A 21,886-nucleotide genomic window follows, 5' to 3' on the forward strand; every position below is an offset into this window, starting at 1 on the left:
CTGTTTTGAAACCTACATCACTGCATAGGGGAAACATGATGTCTATGGGAGTTCTTCAGGATCAGTGAGGTTGCTCCTGCTATCACCCAAATAGCCTCTTATAATAATGAATATTCATACCTCTCTAAAAGAGGGCTAACTGCATGCCAACATAAACATGAGAATAAACTAATAAGGTGGACACACTTCTACATTACGAAAGTATTGTACTGTTTTGACCTGATGTGAATGGAGATTCAGCCAAGACTCTTATCTTTAAGAAAATCATAATCTTTATTTTACATTCATATATTGCATATATTACAGGGAAGCATCTGTGAACTGTTCAGTTTTCTTTATAGTAACTATTGAAGTTAATTCTCAATAAGAAATCTTCCAGATGTGGTTGGTATCCTCGATTTACTAGCTTGGTCACCACTAAAACACAAAAGGCAGATGATGTTTTAAGTTACCACAGAAAGTAATGGTTTGCAAGCATTCAGTCGGTATCCAGTATTAACTATGAGATTCATCATTGGTTTTAGCAAAACAAAAAAACGGTACCAAAACCTAAAGAGTTAAACCCGTTGTGAACATAATATATTAAGATACAGGGAAAGAGCTAGTAATAGACATTACCTTCAAACAGAAAATCAGAGTAATACTTGAAGGTGTCATAAGACTGCTGCATCAGTCCGTAGTTGGGATGACTAGTCATCTGCTTTTCCTTGTCCCACGTCCATGACTGAGAGATTAACTGTGTCCGGAATTTAAGAATCAGATTGAAGATGCTGTGGATGACGTGCATTAGTGGAGCAGCTTTCTCAGTCAGCAGCCCCCTGCAGAACGAATAGGTTACCAGAAAAAGCCATCATTTGTAAACTGCTGAAAACACTTCGGCCATGTTCACATGTGGTTTACTCCAATATGGATTCTGCACCAAACCAGATTCAATAAAGTACAGTACTATAGAAATCAATGGGTTTCAGAAAACCTCAATAAAAGGTCTATACATTATAGATAGGTGGGGGTCTGAAAGATGGGACCCTCAGAGATCACTAGAATGGGGGACCTGGTGCCACCCAACCACAGCTAGGACTACTAATGGAGCGGCTGTGAAGCCTACACCCTGCCACTCCATTGAGAACAGCATTCTGCTATTTTCAGCAGTGCCATTGACTTTGAATGGCGTCGCAGGGTGCATGCTTGACCACCACTCCATTGAAAGTCCTCCTACCCGCAGTGGGGTGACTGGGGAGAATGGGGTTATGCATCCTAGTTATCAGTGGGACTCCCATCCAGTGTACAGGGGAAGAATACCCCCAAGTGCCTGCTGTAGGTGAATTTTGTATTCAAATATAGGTTTATAATAATTTGGTTACTACCTAAAGAGTGCCTTATTGAGGTATTCCGTGTGCGTCTTGCGAATCTCCTCCAGGTTGCTGACTGTACGGAGTTTATTTCTGAATTCACTCCAAGTCACATGCAGAATCTGGTTGGCAATGTAACTCTGAATAACCTTCACAAAGTGCTGCATTTCATGGCGGTAAAGCTGAAGCTGCCGATACTGGACTGAAGTAGAAGCTTGATTCACTAGAGCTGTGGGGAAAACAGGAAAGTATAGCTGTATTCATTTCATTTTACCCTATAAAGATAGGTTAGTTTGCCAAAACAACACAGATGTGAACAGAGCCTCGGAGGAAGGTTTACATTCTACAATTATTACTTATATTTGATGTTTTACAATAAAAGTGTCAAAGAATTAAACTGATTTTAAGCTTCAATCTACATAGAAGTTGCACAACTTTGCAAATACTTTTCTGAACTGTTTCACTGAGTTATATCTTATAGTGTTTTACAAAGGGTGATGATCGCCTGAGCATTCCTGATCATTGCCAAGACGTGCCCATAAAACGCATGTTTGTCAATGACTGTATCTTACATGTGACAATGACAAACATCTGACATCTTTTTCTGACAAGTATTCAAAGCACAGGCATAGTTCTGTGGCTGGGGTGACTCCCGGTCAGTGGCTGCCATATTGTCGCTCAACCCCAACGCACACTAGGGTCAATTTTGGAGGAAGCCAATTTGCCTACTTGTAGATTTTTGGAGTGGACATAAAACTCATCATTTGTTAGAAGCACATCCCCTCATGTAAAAAGTGATGTTCTTCAGAAAATAATGTTAACTGTATGAAATGAACAATTGCACAAACAGGCCATTCTTTGGTGAAGGAGTATGACAATTAAAGGAGTTTTCTGACTTTTTTTATAATGAGGATTTATACTCCGGATAGGTCATTGGTATCTAATCAGCAAGGGTCCAAAACATGGATCCCCACCGATCAGCTATTTGAGGAGACCGCAGTGCTCCAGTGAGCGCCGCTGCCTCCTTACCGCTTACCAAACACAGATCTGTACATTATATAGCGGCTGCTCTTAGTATGGCAGCTCAACCCTGTGCCTAGGCCACTTAACCGATGAGTATGATGTCACTGGAGCACCGTGGCCTTCTCAAACAGATGATCGTCAGGGGTTCGGACCTCCACCGATCAGATACTGATGACTTATCCAGAGCATAGTTTATCAGTATAAAAAAGTCAGAAAACCCCTTTATTGTAAACGACTTGCTACACTGTCGATCGGCACTCGTTGCAGGTAGTGTGTAAGCGGGTTAACCATGCCTGTAGTATATACTGCAGTCTGTTCTAGTATTTGTATAACATATATTGCACTGTGCTATGATTAATATGTAACTGAGGTTGTTTTCCCAGGTATCTGTCTGCTTATATATAGTACGCAGAGTGGCATATTGTGCTTGGTAGGTGGGCTTAGATGTGTTTTGATCAAAATGTATTGACCGAGTGTCTTAGTAATAGAGTGAGGGATTAGTCCATATGTTATGCCTGCATCTACAGGTGAAACTCGAAATATTAGAATATTGTGCAATTTATTTCAGTAATGCAACTTAAAAGGTGAAACTTATATATGAGATAGTCTCATTACATGCAACGTGAGATATTTCAAGCCTTTATTTGTTATAATTTGGATGATTATGGCTTACAGCTTATAAAAAAACCAAAGTCACAATTTTGAGGTACCCTTAGCTCAGGGGATATAGATAAATTAGCTGACTAGAGTGTGACACTTTGAGCCTAGAATATTGAACCTTTTTTTTTTTTTTTTTTTACTAAATTCAAATTTTAAGCTGCATTAATGCAATTCCTTTTCATTTGCCTTACTGAAATAAATGGACTTTTGCACAATATTCTAATTTTCAGAGTTTCCCCTGTATTATTATAGTGAATTATTTTTTGTGACTGTATAAATGTAGCCATGTACATCCGCAACCTTCATTATCATATCGTGCAGGATGTTTTATTTTTATTTTTTGTTTGTTTTTCCCGTGATTTGCTGCACATGCTCAGACAGCCCAGTAGCAGATGCTATAGAAAGCGCTGAAACAGAGTAGGACCGTGAGGACCTGTTCTGGAGGGGTTATGGGAGGAGAGTATGGAAAGACTGTGAAGAGACCCCTGAGAGGACAGTAGTCAAGGGCAGCCGCATCCAGAGGGAACTGGGGAGACTAAGATCGGAGTGCAGGATAATACAGCTACAGGAGAGCGACCAAGAACTGCTGAAAGGGTTAGCACTGCGTCACTATCCACTTCACTGCTGAAGTAGTTATATGGAGTCTGCCACCTATCTGGTTCCTGTGCTCATATAGGACACTGGTTGTGCCACCTTTAGTTAATATGCCATGTAAAAGGAACCTCTTAAAGGGGTTATCTGACACACATCCTTTTTCTAACCTGTGGGTAGAACCTCTGACTTCTATGGGAGAATTTTCTACATATGCTTTATGATCTGTGCAGAGGTCAGGAGGGAGTAGATAAGCCATGTCACTGTCATACTGTAATCCTGCTTGTGAGGATAATGAGATGAAAAGTGCCTATTATTAGGCCGCTTCTCTGTAAAGATCACTTTTCTGCCGTTATCTCATTATCATCACAGGCAAGATTACAATGACAGATATCATACAATTCACAACAGGTGATATCATACCTTATCTACTCCCTCCTGACCGCTGCACAAATATCCAATCGGAAAACAAAAGCAGTAAAAAATACAGGCAACATAACTAGATTTCAATGTAACGAAGCGGAACTTTACCAGTCTGTTTTAAATGAAACCAGACATCTCTCAGGGTCCAGACCATGTGTTTCAGTTGTAGGAGGAAAGAGAATATCTTGTTGTACCTGTTTATGCAGGTATCCGTTATGACTATGTTTAGTGGCCAATCGACCTGCAGAAGAACAGAAACTGAATTTAATAACTTTATCCCCCTCTCAATCTTACACTTGACTAGTCATCACCTCTGGGATCAGCCATTTCTCATATAAGTCATGTCGAGGTACTAGCAGAAATGTAAAACATTATGGTAACAGGTCAACCGCCTTCCAGATGATATACCGAATGGCTATGACTGGCCCCACATTAACAAGTCATTTCATAGAAGTTTATAAAATAGCAAAAATTGGATTTTTTGTACTCACCGTAAAATCCTTTTCTCGTAGTAGGCATTGGGGGACACAGCACCATGGGTATATGTCCAACTACCACTAGGAGGCACTAGACACAAAAAGTGTTGGCTCCTCCCAGGTGGGCTATACCCTCTCCACAGGCACGAGGCTATTCAGTTTGTACCAAAAGCAGTAGGAGAGAGAAGAAAAGCAAGGAACCAACAACTCCCGTACCGGGAAAGATCAAGAGACCAGCCCGGAGAAGCGGAAGTAAAAACATAGGGTGGGATCTGTGTCCCCCAATGCCTACTACGAGAAAAGGATTTTACGGTGAGTACAAAAAATCCAATTTTCTCGTGCATGGCATTGGGGGACACAGCACCATGGGACGTCCCAAAGCAGTCCCTGAGGGTGGGAAAAGAAGAGACGTGCCACCGGCTGGGCATACAGGTGCAGGAGAATGTGACCATGTGACCCAACAGGAAAAAACACGGAATGGGCAAGAGGTCTCATAACAAGGAAGAAACCTCAGAAGAAGCAGGGAAGACTGCCAGCACCCCAGGACAAATGTCTGGAAGAAAATCCCAAATGCAAGAAGGTGGCAAAAGGGAACACCAAGCGCAGCCAAGGGCTGGAGAAAAAAATTAGGACAGCACTGCGTGTTGGATCGACCCAACGCCCTACATTGTCTCAGACCCATAAACCTGTGGCCATCCCCTGAAAGGCCAGGGGAGAAAAGAAACAGGGAAGCACTGGAAACCAAACGAGTGAGGGAAGCCATAGCAAGGCTCACATGTGAAGGGAGAGGGACTCCCCTCACCGCAAGGCCAGGTGAAGAAGCCAAGTGCCCCATGTAAAGGCGAAAACCCAAGGCTGCTAGAGGAAACTGCCAACCCTTGGAGAAGGAGGGGGTTGTAGGTAAAAGCCAGGAACAAAGAACGATCGCTCCTGCGTCCCCAAAAACAGGAAACGAGGCACAAGCCTCCGAAAACAAGATAGCACTGTAAAGCGCAAGACCAGAGGAAACTCTGGGCATGTGAAGTATCATGGAAAAAAGGAACCAGAGACAGGCCCAGGCAACCTTGGCAGGAACACACTGGACTGACAGACATGGGAGTAGAAGAAGAGCACTCCAAACAGCCTAAGGAGGAAGGGGTCTACAACAGGAGGAGGTCCCTCCCGAAGGAGACCATACGGTGGAATTGCAAACCGTAGCACCAAACCACTCAATACCAGGTACTTTACGTGGGAGGATGGAAAAAAAAAAAGACAAATCCCAAGAGGACCTCAAATGAACAGGGACAGGGACTCCAGAAAGGAGTACCCAGATGGGGTCACAAGGAACCAGGAGCTGAACCACCGGAAGACAACGCAAGCCAGCATATCCAGGAAAGGCGAAAAGAAACCGCCATAGGGGAAGGGACATTGGCCATGGACAACTAGCCGCACCAAAAACATTGACCAGCAAACCGTAAACATTGTCCCAGAGAGGGCAAGTACAGCAGCTCGGAGGTACCACAAAACGACAGACATCGATATGCATAAGGAATGCAGAAGTCGCCATGAAAAAACCGGGGTAGCCTACATAGAAATGTAGAAACCAGCTGCGACCGGCATACAGAAAACTTCCAGGGGGGAGAAAGTACCAGACAGGTGCAGACGACAGCAAGGTCCAAGAGGACTGCCCCTTCGCCATGTAGCACAACTAAGCAGAAAATACAAGGGAATACCGAAAACACCTGGACCCAGAAGGAACTACGGGGCCCTGTCCGATACCAGAGCAATCAGCTGAAAATTCAGACAGGTGTGTGTGGCGCTCAGAGGTCCTGTCCTTGACCCGTCAGGGAGGACGTCCAGCAATGATAAAAGCCGTGGACCCAGAAGGATACCGTGAGGCGGACATCCAGCGATGACCGAAAACCACTGCCGCGGCCGATGCTCACCAGCTACATGTCCAAACAAGGTAGAAGATCCAGTGGAGATCCTTGTACTACACCAGGAATGGCCCGCTCAGCAATAGGAAACAATGTGAGTACTCCCCTATAACATGGGGTAACGCGGAGCACAGCATACCGTAGGACCTTAAAGAGAAAGCAAGAGCAACTCTAGCACAAAGGCCAACAACCACCTGGCCATGGAGTAGGAGGTTGAATGAGGACCACCCGCCGGACCAGACAGATCAGTCATATACTGGAGCTACCAGAAGCAGCACTAGACCGATAAGGTGGGGGATGGGCTGACCCACCCCTGCCAGATATGGTAACCATGCACATGCTGAACAAGGGTGACCTGGTGCTGACAGTGCCTTGAGCGGCACAAGGAGACCAATGAGGACGACAGTAACGAAGTGGCAGACGTACGGAAGAACCAAACGGATGGAACCAACATCTGCAGCACAGATTAGAACCCGTGGGCAGAAAACACCTAGTAAGAAAGAAACTGTCTGGGCCACAGATCGCACCACAGGGCCCAGCACTTGGGGTACTACAAACACACGCCGAAAATAAAGGTAAAGTGGCTGCATGTTGCCGACCAAGGAGAGTGGAAACATAGCCACAGCATCTGGGGATGCGACAGCATTCGAAGGGTACAGGTACACAACCTGTAAAGTAGAAATATGGCTGTGAAGAGGAACTTCATTTAAGATCGAAGCAATGTGGCCGCATGGTGCACCCCAGACCCAGAGAGGTGCAACAGCAACTGCGTTAACAATGGAACCCATAGGGCCGCACGGTACCACAAAGAACAAGACAGGTGCACACTACAATCAGGTAGGTGCAATGGCAACAGAAACAGGGCCGCATAGTACACCATAGAAGCCAGACAGGTGTAACGGCTGCAGCATCAAAGACGGTTCAGGAACTCTACCTATGAAGGAAGTAAGATGGCTGTTTGGTGCACACTATGATGAGGTAGGTGCAATGGCCACGGCAACTGGAGGAGGCCTCAAAATCTCGTCCTGTAAGGGAGAGAAAATGCCACATGGTACACCATAAAGCCGGACAGGAGGAACGGCTACCACATCCGGAGATGGTGCAGGTACTCTACCTGTTAAGGGATCAAGGTGGCAGGGAACAGACAGGTGTAACTGAACCGGACAGGGGCAACTCTATGGCAATAGAAAGTGGCCTCTATATCTCGCCCGTAGGGAGAAATGTTGCCGCCTGGAAGACAATAGAGCCCGCCAGGGGTATCGACCACAGCACCGGAGATGGCGTAGGTACTCTACCTATGAAGGGAGCAAAATGGCTGGGAATAGACAGGTGCAATTTCAACGGCAATTAAAGGCGGCCTGTAAATCTCGCCAGAAAGGGAGAAATAGTGCCGCACGGAACACCATAGCGCCAGCCAGGGGAATTGGCTACAGCATCAGGAGATGGCGTAGATACTCTACCTATGACGGGAGCAAAGTGGCTGGGAACAGACAGGTGCAATTGCAACGGCAATCGAAGCGGCCTGTACATCTCGCCCGGAAGGGAGAAATAGTGCTGTATGGAACACCCCAGAGCCAGCCAGGAGTAATGGCTTCAGCATCTGGAGTAGGTGTAGGTACACTACCTATGAAAAGGGGCAAGGCAGCTGTACAATTGCTCTTAACTCCCCAACCTACAGGAGGCGATAGCCGAGCTAACCGCTTGCCCAGAACAGGAACCCCCTGTAATGAGGTAGAGTGGCGAACACCACCACCAGGATGGGGACCCTGTGGAAACACTCTCAAATATGTAGAGGATAGCCCCTGGTATAGGGGAACCAGGAAGGCTTGTCAGGGACAGCCTATGGCAGTGGTGCAGGCATCCCCCTGTTAAGGAGAAGGCGTACGTATCAGAGACACCGCGTAGGTGACTCAGTATGCTAAACACGGGGACGGCTGCCTTACCTGTGCGGTTGAATACCTGTGTGGTCAGGGGAGCACCATCCGAAAATCCACTAGAGGGGATACCAACCCTGGGTAGGAAAGGTTCCTCCGTCCACATTCGTCTTGACCTCCCAGAGGGCTTCTGTATGGAGGAAGACCGCCTGATGCTCTGTTCCGAGGGAATCGGCGCAGAGGTGTCCCCAGAGGCAACGGATGGGGTGACAGGAAGGATTCGTCACCAGCCTCAGGCCTGTCCTGGGGGGGATCCGAGGATGCCGAGGAGGGGTGGTACCCCGTTGAGACCACCCGAGGGAGTACCGTGAGCTACCCCTAGCCGAACCCGGGTGCAGGTACCCCTAACTGAGCGTGCCCCATCTGCAGGGAGGACCCTGGGAGGGCAGAGGTGGCCGCAATTTGGATTGGTAGCGGCCAGCGACACCGCCAGGGAGAGGCGGTCAAGGTTCCCATGGCATTGACACGGAGGGAGCCCATTCATGGGGGACCGACACAAAGGGATTGTTCGGGGAAAGGATCTGGGAAGAGGTACTGCACCCAGCAGGGACAGGCTGACCGCACGGCAGCCATTGTTAGACCCAGAGAGGTGCAGACAGCGGACGCACGTGAAAACACGTGGCGACCGAGGAGAGGCTGGGAGAGGAGATGCTCAAAAAGCAGCCAGCAGAGGCTGTCTATCCTGACCCGGACGCCCTGTTCCCCCAAAGAGGCGCTGCAGCAGCTTGTCCCCCCAAAAGAGGTGGTCAGTAGGGCTGCAGGGGACATAAAGCAATTGAGGGGAGGGAAGGGGTTAACCACCCCCTTCAGCAGAAAAAACACGTTAGCCCAGGAAAGGGTGAAGAGATAGCCCCTCCCAAGGGCCGGGCGGGGCTCAGAAAAGCCCGGGAAGCAAGGAGGAGGGGCCGGGAAGATTGCGGCCTAGCAGGCCCAAAAGCCGGGGCCTCGATTTATTAAGGCGGCCGGGAATGGAGCGAGGGGGGCGGGGCGAACCGCGGCCGACAGAGGGCCCACCGAATCATAAAAATAGGTGAGGAGGGTAGGGGGGGAGAAGCGACACCTAGGGACAGGTGGATCAGGGCAAACGGAGCACCTGGGAGCCGGGAACGGGCCACAGAAGATGAGGCCTAGTCCCGGCAGAAGCCGGGGACTAAAGTAGCGGAGAAGCCAGGGAGAAGACTGTGTGGCCAGGGAGGAGAGAAAAGACCAACCAAGGGGGAAGAGAAGGGAGGGGAAACAAGAATATAACCCCCCCCAGAAAAAAGGGGGGGTTGGCTAGGGGGAAGATGGAGGCTCCCCAGGACCCCCAGCTAAGGTGGATCCCATCCCCCTGGCCACAGGAGGGAACCTAACCCTGGGGCAGGGACACAGGGGAGTATACTCACCATCAGATATACTCACCATCCGATGTCTTCGGGCGCAGCAGGGTCACCCCTTCGGCAGACTCAACACGGAAACCGTGGGAATGCCGGCAAGCCACTGCGGATGCAGTCCGTGGGGACTGGGTGACCGGCGACTGGTACCGAAGTACGCGCCCGCAGGGGGGCAACTAAAGTGGAACACGATGGAGCCCCAGCCTGCAGCAGGTATAACGGTGGAGAACACCGAGACCTGCGGAAGAGAGAAAAAAGAAAAGAATAAAAATAAAAAACAGCAGAACCTGCAAAAAAGCAGGACAGGTCTGCCTCCTACGGACACTAGACTAAAACTGAATAGCCTCGTGCCTGTGGAGAGGGTATAGCCCACCTGGGAGGAGCCAACACTTTTTGTGTCTAGTGCCTCCTAGTGGTAGTTGGACATATACCCATGGTGCTGTGTCCCCCAATGCCATGCACGAGAAATAATGAATTTAAATTCTGAAATCATTTAGGGGTTCATGCTTTTCGTTTCAACGTAGTGCAAAATGTAGAATCATTTACCTTATATCTTAATTCCAAGCAACTGAATGTATCAGGAGCTGTAGACGCGAAGACTTCTGGGATGTACTTAAGTGCGAAAGAGAGATTGGAGGCGAGATGAGAGTCGCCGTGTAGACTGTACTGCAGAGCCTTGCTCAATATGGAATTCAGGACCAAGGGAGTGAACAGCTCACCGAGTGTCTGGCCCGACACAAGCTGGGAAATAAACGGACACAGACAGAAGGGTGTCAATAAAACTCGCACTTTTTAGAGTACGTGCATGTCGTGCTTTTGGTTTGGTCACATATTATTATTTTTCAAACCTTCCATTCACAACACTATAACGTTAACAGAAAACAGTCAAAGGGCTGCATATTTAAAAACCGCAGCATACCATACCCCAGACCGAAGATCAGACAGAATGTGTCCGATGCCCAGCTCAGAGCCTACGACCTTGTTTAAAACTTGTATAACACTGAAGGGGTTATCCCATGATTGATGTACAAAATAAAAATCAGACATATAGTACTCGATAATCTCTTTCTCCAAAAGCTTATATATATTACACGTAGTTACCTATGTAATGATACCTGGGACCCTGAGTTAATAAAGGTCCAACCTCCCCACGAAAGCCTTAAAGGGGTTGTTTCACTTCAGTAAGTGGCATTTATCGTGTAGAGAAAGTTAATACAAGGCACTTACTAATGTATTGTGATGGTCCATATTGCTTCCTTTGCTGGCTGGATTCATTTTTCCATCACATTATACACTGCTCGTTTCCATGGTTACAGACCACCCTGCAATCCATCAGTTGTGGTCATGGTTACACAATATAGGAAAAAGCACCAGTCTATGTGAGCTCCCATGGTCCCGGCCACCAGAGAGGCTGGAGCTTTTTCCTATTGTGTGCAAGCACGACCACCACTGATGGATTGCAGGGTGGTTGTAACCATGGAAACTAGCAGTGTATAATGTGATAGAAAAATGAATCAAGACAACAAAGGAGGCAATAATGGCTTATATTAACCTCCTCTACATGATAAATGCAACTTACTGAAGTGACAACCCCTTTAATGCAACAGATAACTGATTAATAACTTACAATGAGAAAGGTAAATGTATTGTATGTAATCAACCTTGACGACAAAATATCCACGATTGTAATCATCTACACTGTTACCATGGGACACCGTACGTTGTATTATTATTTCTGGTTAAAAATAATAAAATAAAAACTTTTTGTCTCACATAGCTAGAACCAGAGCTCTCCCCATTCATTGCTCTAAATAGTCTGCTAGATTTATTGCAAGCTCAGGGAGCAGCAGCTCTTGCCCCTTCACAGCTCAGAGGGTGTGTCCTTTCTCCCGCAGCTCTTCCCGTCACATCTCAGGGGGTGTGTCCTTTCTTCTGAAGCTCTCTCCATGTCACAGCTCAGAGTGTGTGTCCATTCTTCTGCAACTCTCTTCCTGTCACAGCTCAAAGGGTGTGTCCTTTCTTCTACAACTCTCTTCCTGTCACAGCTCAGGGGGTTGTCCTTTCTTCTACAGCTCTCTTCCTGCCAAAGCTCAGAGGGTGAGTCCTTACTACTGCAGATGTGTCAATGTCACAGCTCAGAGGGTGTGTCCTTACTTCTGCAGATGTTCCCCTGTCACAGCTCAGAGGGTGTGTCCTTACTTCTGCAGATGTGTTCCTGTCACAGCTCAGAGGGTGTGTCCTTACTTCTGCAGATGTTCCACTGTCACAGCTCAGAGGGTGTGTCCTTACTTCTGCAGATGTGTCCCTGTCACAGCTCAGAGGGTGTGTCCTTACTTCTGCAGATGTGACCCTGTCACAGCTCAGAGGGTGTGTCCTTTCCTCTGCAGCTCTCTCCTTGTAACTGTGACAGCTTCTGATAGAAAATATGGCTGGTGGCATTTAAAAGGATGCAAGTCAGCATATGTAACCATGCTAATCCAGCTCAGTAGGTGGACCAGCACAAAACATGTTATTATTAGTAAATTCTATTATTTATAATAGCTCGTTCTGTCTAGGGGGCAATCAGTGGAGGAATTAAAATGGCCGCTATCAGGTTCCTTTACATGGAATCCGTCCTAATGAAACAGCAGGACAGCCTGTGTCAGGATGCAGAGCACTGCGCAGTAGCCCTATGTAAGCTCAGTTCTCTGCCTGTATCGGCCCTGTAAAGAAATATATTACCTACCCTCATGTGTGTCTGTCCAGAGCTCACCTCATACTCACAAGCTGGAATGAAGACCAGGAACACTGCAGCTTGGGAGTACAAGGTGACCTGAGAGATTATCTCAGGTGTGATCTGTGCTTTACAGAGCTGATGCAGGTAGAGACAGGAGTTTACATAGGGCTCCTGCTCTGCGTCCTGCTGTGTCATTAGGACGGATTTCATGTGAAGAAATCGGACAGCGACCATGTTTTTTCCAATGATTGCCCTTAGGCAAAATGAGCCATTATAATTAATTAAAGGCATTTAGGAGATTATTTATGATAACGTGGATGACAGTGTTCTGTCAGTGGTTTTTACTGACCACAGGAAAGCCCTTTATCAGTCTAGCAATGCGTGTGGAATACGGAGGGCAAAACAATGCATGGATCAAAAACTGACCCTTCATGGAAGAAACACTGACCGTTTCTGCACAAATGTCAAACGGACACAGACCGCGAAAAAGGCCTAACAGTCATACTAACTAAACAGTAGCAATATACGGTATTTTACCTTCTCAAAGAGCAAATCACTAAGTGACTGGGCAAACTCTCCATCTTCCATTAGCAAAAAATGTCTTATTGCTTCAAAATGTTTTTCCATATTCAGTTCCACAAAATAGTAATCCACCACAGCTTTGTTAACTAGAGAAACGCTGGAAAATAAAAGCAGATTTCAAAAGCAGCGATTTTATAAAACAAGGGACCTAGTAGATGGGAGTTCTAGGAACGCACCTGGATACAATTGGAGCAGTGACAGAATATTTCATCAGCACCGGTAGAGACAGAAGCTCGATGAGCTGGACAGCTGTTTCGTCAGTAGCCGAATCTACGTCCGGGTCCACGGAAAAAGAGAACTCTCGTGGCAGAAAGTGACTAAGCAAGCGGAGAACCGGAGGCTTTGCTGTACGCCATGAACCAACAGGAGAGAAAGCCAAAATATTACCGACTTTTCTTTAACAATTAAAACAAAGGAAAATATCAAGAGATAATTAAAGGGACTATGTCAGGAAATTCCCTGTTGCCAGATATCTCCTTTACTTCCATTGTAATACATTTGGAGTGCTAGGTCAGCCGAATGTAATGATACCTTTCACTTACCCTTGGTTCACACCTGAGCGTTTCTGAGACGTGCGTTTTACGCGCGTCTTTTGCAATAGTAAACGCGCGTTTGTGTGATTGACTGCAGTGTTGTCCAATGAGCAAATATCCCTGTCTATATAAAGTTTGGCCAATCATAGGCCTTTTCCAGCATGTTGCTAAATCCAGTGTCAAAAACGCGCAAAAATTGGATTTTTTGTACTCACCGTAAAATCCTTTTCTCGTAGTAGGCATTGGGGGACACAGCACCATGGGTATATGTCCAACTACCACTAGGAGGCACTAGACACAAAAAGTGTTGGCTCCTCCCAGGTGGGCTATACCCTCTCCACAGGCACGAGGCTATTCAGTTTGTACCAAAAGCAGTAGGAGAGAGAAGAAAAGCAAGGAACCAACAACTCCCGTACCGGGAAAGATCAAGAGACCAGCCCGGAGAAGCGGAAGTAAAAACATAGGGTGGGATCTGTGTCCCCCAATGCCTACTACGAGAAAAGGATTTTACGGTGAGTACAAAAAATCCAATTTTCTCGTGCATGGCATTGGGGGACACAGCACCATGGGACGTCCCAAAGCAGTCCCTGAGGGTGGGAAAAGAAGAGACGTGCCACCGGCTGGGCATACAGGTGCAGGAGAATGTGACCATGTGACCCAACAGGAAAAAACACGGAATGGGCAAGAGGTCTCATAACAAGGAAGAAACCTCAGAAGAAGCAGGGAAGACTGCCAGCACCCCAGGACAAATGTCTGGAAGAAAATCCCAAATGCAAGAAGGTGGCAAAAGGGAACACCAAGCGCAGCCAAGGGCTGGAGAAAAAAATTAGGACAGCACTGCGTGTTGGATCGACCCAACGCCCTACATTGTCTCAGACCCATAAACCTGTGGCCATCCCCTGAAAGGCCAGGGGAGAAAAGAAACAGGGAAGCACTGGAAACCAAACGAGTGAGGGAAGCCATAGCAAGGCTCACATGTGAAGGGAGAGGGACTCCCCTCACCGCAAGGCCAGGTGAAGAAGCCAAGCGCCCCATGTAAAGGCGAAAACCCAAGGCTGCTAGAGGAAACTGCCAACCCTTGGAGAAGGAGGGGGTTGTAGGTAAAAGCCAGGAACAAAGAACGATCGCTCCTGCGTCCCCAAAAACAGGAAACGAGGCACAAGCCTCCGAAAACAAGATAGCACTGTAAAGCGCAAGACCAGAGGAAACTCTGGGCATGTGAAGTATCATGGAAAAAAGGAACCAGAGACAGGCCCAGGCAACCTTGGCAGGAACACACTGGACTGACAGACATGGGAGTAGAAGAAGAGCACTCCAAACAGCCTAAGGAGGAAGGGGTCTACAACAGGAGGAGGTCCCTCCCGAAGGAGACCATACGGTGGAATTGCAAACCGTAGCACCAAACCACTCAATACCAGGTACTTTACGTGGGAGGATGGAAAAAAAAGACAAATCCCAAGAGGACCTCAAATGAACAGGGACAGGGACTCCAGAAAGGAGTACCCAGATGGGGTCACAAGGAACCAGGAGCTGAACCACCGGAAGACAACGCAAGCCAGCATATCCAGGAAAGGCGAAAAGAAACCGCCATAGGGGAAGGGACATTGGCCATGGACAACTAGCCGCACCAAAAACATTGACCAGCAAACCGTAAACATTGTCCCAGAGAGGGCAAGTACAGCAGCTCGGAGGTACCACAAAACGACAGACATCGATATGCATAAGGAATGCAGAAGTCGCCATGAAAAAACCGGGGTAGCCTACATAGAAATGTAGAAACCAGCTGCGACCGGCATACAGAAAACTTCCAGGGGGGAGAAAGTACCAGACAGGTGCAGACGACAGCAAGGTCCAAGAGGACTGCCCCTTCGCCATGTAGCACAACTAAGCAGAAAATACAAGGGAATACCGAAAACACCTGGACCCAGAAGGAACTACGGGGCCCTGTCCGATACCAGAGCAATCAGCTGAAAATTCAGACAGGTGTGTGTGGCGCTCAGAGGTCCTGTCCTTGACCCGTCAGGGAGGACGTCCAGCAATGATAAAAGCCGTGGACCCAGAAGGATACCGTGAGGCGGACATCCAGCGATGACCGAAAACCACTGCCGCGGCCGATGCTCACCAGCTACATGTCCAAACAAGGTAGAAGATCCAGTGGAGATCCTTGTACTACACCAGGAATGGCCCGCTCAGCAATAGGAAACAATGTGAGTACTCCCCTATAACATGGGGTAACGCGGAGCACAGCATACCGTAGGACCTTAAAGAGAAAGCAAGAGCAACTCTAGCACAAAGGCCAACAACCACCTGGCCATGGAGTAGGAGGTTGAATGAGGACCACCCGCCGGACCAGACAGATCAGTCATATACTGGAGCTACCAGAAGCAGCACTAGACCGATAAGGTGGGGGATGGGCTGACCCACCCCTGCCAGATATGGTAACCATGCACATGCTGAACAAGGGTGACCTGGTGCTGACAGTGCCTTGAGCGGCACAAGGAGACCAATGAGGACGACAGTAACGGAGTGGCAGACGTACGGAAGAACCAAACGGATGGAACCAACATCTGCAGCACAGATTAGAACCCGTGGGCAGAAAACACCTAGTAAGAAAGAAACTGTCTGGGCCACAGATCGCACCACAGGGCCCAGCACTTGGGGTACTACAAACACACGCCTAAAATAAAGGTAAAGTGGCTGCATGTTGCCGACCAAGGAGAGTGGAAACATAGCCACAGCATCTGGGGATGCGACAGCATTCGAAGGGTACAGGTACACAACCTGTAAAGTAGAAATATGGCTGTGAAGAGGAACTTCATTTAAGATCGAAGCAATGTGGCCGCATGGTGCACCCCAGACCCAGAGAGGTGCAACAGCAACTGCGTTAACAATGGAACCCATAGGGCCGCACGGTACCACAAAGAACAAGACAGGTGCACACTACAATCAGGTAGGTGCAATGGCAACAGAAACAGGGCCGCATAGTACACCATAGAAGCCAGACAGGTGTAACGGCTGCAGCATCAAAGACGGTTCAGGAACTCTACCTATGAAGGAAGTAAGATGGCTGTTTGGTGCACACTATGATGAGGTAGGTGCAATGGCCACGGCAACTGGAGGAGGCCTCAAAATCTCGTCCTGTAAGGGAGAGAAAATGCCACATGGTACACCATAAAGCCGGACAGGAGGAACGGCTACCACATCCGGAGATGGTGCAGGTACTCTACCTGTTAAGGGATCAAGGTGGCAGGGAACAGACAGGTGTAACTGAACCGGACAGGGGCAACTCTATGGCAATAGAAAGTGGCCTCTATATCTCGCCCGTAGGGAGAAATGTTGCCGCCTGGAAGACAATAGAGCCCGCCAGGGGTATCGACCACAGCACCGGAGATGGCGTAGGTACTCTACCTATGAAGGGAGCAAAATGGCTGGGAATAGACAGGTGCAATTTCAACGGCAATTAAAGGCGGCCTGTAAATCTCGCCAGAAAGGGAGAAATAGTGCCGCACGGAACACCATAGCGCCAGCCAGGGGAATTGGCTACAGCATCAGGAGATGGCGTAGATACTCTACCTATGACGGGAGCAAAGTGGCTGGGAACAGACAGGTGCAATTGCAACGGCAATCGAAGCGGCCTGTACATCTCGCCCGGAAGGGAGAAATAGTGCTGTATGGAACACCCCAGAGCCAGCCAGGAGTAATGGCTTCAGCATCTGGAGTAGGTGTAGGTACACTACCTATGAAAAGGGGCAAGGCAGCTGTACAATTGCTCTTAACTCCCCAACCTACAGGAGGCGATAGCCGAGCTAACCGCTTGCCCAGAACAGGAACCCCCTGTAATGAGGTAGAGTGGCGAACACCACCACCAGGATGGGGACCCTGTGGAAACACTCTCAAATATGTAGAGGATAGCCCCTGGTATAGGGGAACCAGGAAGGCTTGTCAGGGACAGCCTATGGCAGTGGTGCAGGCATCCCCCTGTTAAGGAGAAGGCGTACGTATCAGAGACACCGCGTAGGTGACTCAGTATGCTAAACACGGGGACGGCTGCCTTACCTGTGCGGTTGAATACCTGTGTGGTCAGGGGAGCACCATCCGAAAATCCACTAGAGGGGATACCAACCCTGGGTAGGAAAGGTTCCTCCGTCCACATTCGTCTTGACCTCCCAGAGGGCTTCTGTATGGAGGAAGACCGCCTGATGCTCTGTTCCGAGGGAATCGGCGCAGAGGTGTCCCCAGAGGCAACGGATGGGGTGACAGGAAGGATTCGTCACCAGCCTCAGGCCTGTCCTGGGGGGGATCCGAGGATGCCGAGGAGGGGTGGTACCCCGTTGAGACCACCCGAGGGAGTACCGTGAGCTACCCCTAGCCGAACCCGGGTGCAGGTACCCCTAACTGAGCGTGCCCCATCTGCAGGGAGGACCCTGGGAGGGCAGAGGTGGCCGCAATTTGGATTGGTAGCGGCCAGCGACACCGCCAGGGAGAGGCGGTCAAGGTTCCCATGGCATTGACACGGAGGGAGCCCATTCATGGGGGACCGACACAAAGGGATTGTTCGGGGAAAGGATCTGGGAAGAGGTACTGCACCCAGCAGGGACAGGCTGACCGCACGGCAGCCATTGTTAGACCCAGAGAGGTGCAGACAGCGGACGCACGTGAAAACACGTGGCGACCGAGGAGAGGCTGGGAGAGGAGATGCTCAAAAAGCAGCCAGCAGAGGCTGTCTATCCTGACCCGGACGCCCTGTTCCCCCAAAGAGGCGCTGCAGCAGCTTGTCCCCCCAAAAGAGGTGGTCAGTAGGGCTGCAGGGGACATAAAGCAATTGAGGGGAGGGAAGGGGTTAACCACCCCCTTCAGCAGAAAAAACACGTTAGCCCAGGAAAGGGTGAAGAGATAGCCCCTCCCAAGGGCCGGGCGGGGCTCAGAAAAGCCCGGGAAGCAAGGAGGAGGGGCCGGGAAGATTGCGGCCTAGCAGGCCCAAAAGCCGGGGCCTCGATTTATTAAGGCGGCCGGGAATGGAGCGAGGGGGGCGGGGCGAACCGCGGCCGACAGAGGGCCCACCGAATCATAAAAATAGGTGAGGAGGGTAGGGGGGGAGAAGCGACACCTAGGGACAGATGGATCAGGGCAAACGGAGCACCTGGGAGCCGGGAACGGGCCACAGAAGATGAGGCCTAGTCCCGGCAGAAGCCGGGGACTAAAGTAGCGGAGAAGCCAGGGAGAAGACTGTGTGGCCAGGGAGGAGAGAAAAGACCAACCAAGGGGGAAGAGAAGGGAGGGGAAACAAGAATATAACCCCCCCCAGAAAAAAGGGGGGGTTGGCTAGGGGGAAGATGGAGGCTCCCCAGGACCCCCAGCTAAGGTGGATCCCATCCCCCTGGCCACAGGAGGGAACCTAACCCTGGGGCAGGGACACAGGGGAGTATACTCACCATCAGATATACTCACCATCCGATGTCTTCGGGCGCAGCAGGGTCACCCCTTCGGCAGACTCAACACGGAAACCGTGGGAATGCCGGCAAGCCACTGCGGATGCAGTCCGTGGGGACTGGGTGACCGGCGATGGTACCGAAGTACGCGCCCGCAGGGGGGCAACTAAAGTGGAACACGATGGAGCCCCAGCCTGCAGCAGGTATAACGGTGGAGAACACCGAGACCTGCGGAAGAGAGAAAAAAGAAAAGAATAAAAATAAAAAACAGCAGAACCTGCAAAAAAGCAGGACAGGTCTGCCTCCTACGGACACTAGACTAAAACTGAATAGCCTCGTGCCTGTGGAGAGGGTATAGCCCACCTGGGAGGAGCCAACACTTTTTGTGTCTAGTGCCTCCTAGTGGTAGTTGGACATATACCCATGGTGCTGTGTCCCCCAATGCCATGCACGAGAAATACAAGCGTTGCGCGTTCCCATTGAAGTCTATGGGCCAAAATGCGCGACAAACGGCCCAAAAAAAGCTCAAGAACTTGTTTATGAGTCAGGCGTTTTTCAGCGCGTTCGAACGCGCTGTAAAACGCGAAAATGTGAACCAGTCCCATAGGGAAGCATTGGTTTGCATCGGTTATGTGTTTTACAGCGTGTTCGAACGCGCTGTAAAACGCGCAAGTGTGAACTTAGGTTAAGGGATCTGGAGAAAGTGCACATTTAGTCCATATGCAGATGAGCAGTTAAGAGCACCAAGGGCGGGCCAAGGCCAGTGTGTGCAACCTTGCTCCTCCTGCTTCTTCTGCCAGCCCCGCCCTCTGCTTGAAGGTGAGATGTCTGCAGGAACCTGGCCCTGTCCATGAAGGAGGAGATGGACGGGCAGAGGAAAAAGAAGGCGCACTGGATCGCTAAGTGAAAGGGATCGTTACATTCAGCTGAGCTAGCCCTACAACTGGTGACAGGTTCCCTTTAAGATATAGGAAAGACAAGAAGAGAAAAGGGAAGGGGGAAGAGGAGTAACAGGTAGATAATGACTTGGACAGTTCAAATTTATGAAAAGTTTGGATTTTTGAAAGATAAGTATTAACTTTTTCTTAGGTAATGCATGCCAAGAAAGCGGAACATAATGCTAAATGACAGAATGAAGATGAATTGTATTTTTCTGCAGCAGCTTACACATCACGTCATAGGTGTCTTGATATTTTTCTAGGCAATAGCGGTCTGCCAGCGTCTGTAGATAAACCTGCTGTTTCTGCCAGGCGTCGTCATTAGCTCTGTCCTCGCCTGCAGGCTGATCATCACATGGGCCCTCCGTGTTCTGCGTCTTATCGTCTGATCCTCCTTGTGTGCACTGTAAGGTGTCACTCTGTTCAAACTGAAAAACACACTAATTGCTTATCTGCTGCAAGTCTGTGTACTGCATCAAACCAGGGCCATAGGATGCAGGTTATGCAATGTGGTTAAGAACTACACACACCTGATATCATATCTTAGATTTTATTTTATTTTTAGAAACGGTAACCTTCCCTATACTCAATGAGTGGCATATTTACCTGTTGACTTCAATTGGGAAAACTCATGATTGAAACCAACTGATCATGAACCTCCCGCACTCCAGTCGCTGTGAAATTACAACTCCCAGCATGCAAACATACTCGGCTGTTCTTCTAACTGCCACAGAAGTGAATGAAGCATTCTGGGAGTTGTAGTTTCTGAACAGCTGGAGTGCCAGAGGCTGCTAATCCCTGTCCTAAACTTTTGGCCAAGATTCATTAACCTAACTTTGGCAGACATTCATATTGAACTGGCAGGCTGCTATAAATTTGACTACTAATATACTCATCACCTTTTTGTGGGACACAGAAGCTAGGAGTTTTCTGTGATTAGTTTTTTTTTACTGATCATCAGTTTCTGATCAGTGGGGTCCGACATCAGCTGTTTGAGAAGGCACCAGCGCCACAGCCTTCTCTCTGCTCACCAAGCACAGAGCCATATACATTGTACAGTGGCTGTGCTTGGTAGCACAGCCCAATCCCATTCCCTTCTATAGGACTGAGCTGTGCCTAGGCCATGTGACCATTCAAAGTGAAGTTAGAGAAGGTCGCGGTGCTATGGTGACCATCAGTGCCTTCTCAAACAGCTGATCGTCGGGAGTCCCAGGTGTCAGACCTCCTCTGGTCAGATACTGATGACCCATCCAAAGGATAGGTCATCATTTAATTTATCCTGGAAAACCTCTTTAAGGACTTTGAGAAGAAAGTGACAGCTAAGAAAATGAACTGCAAATCTAATTTACCAGATGACCATTGTAGATGCAGTAAAAGAGAAAAAAGAAATTACAGAAGCACTTCTTCATACCAACGTAAAAAAGGAATACATATATAACCTATATAATCATGTTCCTAAGAGGACAGCGTCTTACCTGCACATCTACTGGGGCTTCTGGAGAAGCTGTCTTGCTGTCTTCAGGTATGTTTTCTGGTAGTAGAACAAAAACTAATATATTACTATAAAATAGTGACAACAATGGTACCTACATTGCTGTGTCGAGGTGGCTAGTCTGCAATCCTGACCAACTAAATATCTCTTCTCCGTACTCCAGCCTTTGGCATGTTCCAATCTCTCCGGACTATGAGCGTGGGAAGACTTAAAGCTTAACAGTTTTAGGCAATTTTTGTATCTGGCAAGTCATTTATTTATTTTTTCTTGTGAACATAGTTGGCTTTCTGTCTGCCCATACACAGGACATGGAGAAACATGTGATCCTGCTTCCTAAAGGCCCCTTTCATCGGGGGAAAGCACTGTTGATGCCGACACCAAAATCATTGTTTCTGGGCAGCAGATTGCCTTATGTAAACAGGGATTTAGTGTATGAATCTGTATGGGAATG

At 48.5% G+C, this 21,886-nt stretch overlaps 1 protein-coding gene across 2 annotated transcripts in view; it reads right to left on the reverse strand.

Moving 5' to 3' along the window:
• Nucleotides 1-259: 259 nt before the first annotated feature.
• TUBGCP6 (tubulin gamma complex associated protein 6) overlaps nt 260-21,886 on the reverse strand; it is a 70,871-nt gene continuing 49,244 nt past the window's right edge. For both annotated transcript variants that reach the window (XM_044280250.1, XM_044280249.1), the window contains exons 19-27: nt 21,419-21,474; nt 20,173-20,371; nt 13,220-13,388; nt 12,999-13,140; nt 10,292-10,486; nt 4,155-4,287; nt 1,365-1,578; nt 619-818; nt 260-417 (exon numbers count right to left, since the gene is read on the reverse strand). In XM_044280250.1, coding sequence (XP_044136185.1) covers nt 326-417; nt 619-818; nt 1,365-1,578; nt 4,155-4,287; nt 10,292-10,486; nt 12,999-13,140; nt 13,220-13,388; nt 20,173-20,371; nt 21,419-21,474 — 1,400 coding nt within the window. In that variant the 3' untranslated portion in view covers nt 260-325. The remainder of the gene's footprint in view (nt 418-618; nt 819-1,364; nt 1,579-4,154; nt 4,288-10,291; nt 10,487-12,998; nt 13,141-13,219; nt 13,389-20,172; nt 20,372-21,418; nt 21,475-21,886) is intronic.

The sequence above is a fragment of the Bufo gargarizans genome, chromosome 2 (assembly GCF_014858855.1).
Source record: "Bufo gargarizans isolate SCDJY-AF-19 chromosome 2, ASM1485885v1, whole genome shotgun sequence".
Classification (NCBI taxonomy): Eukaryota; Metazoa; Chordata; class Amphibia; order Anura; family Bufonidae; genus Bufo; species Bufo gargarizans.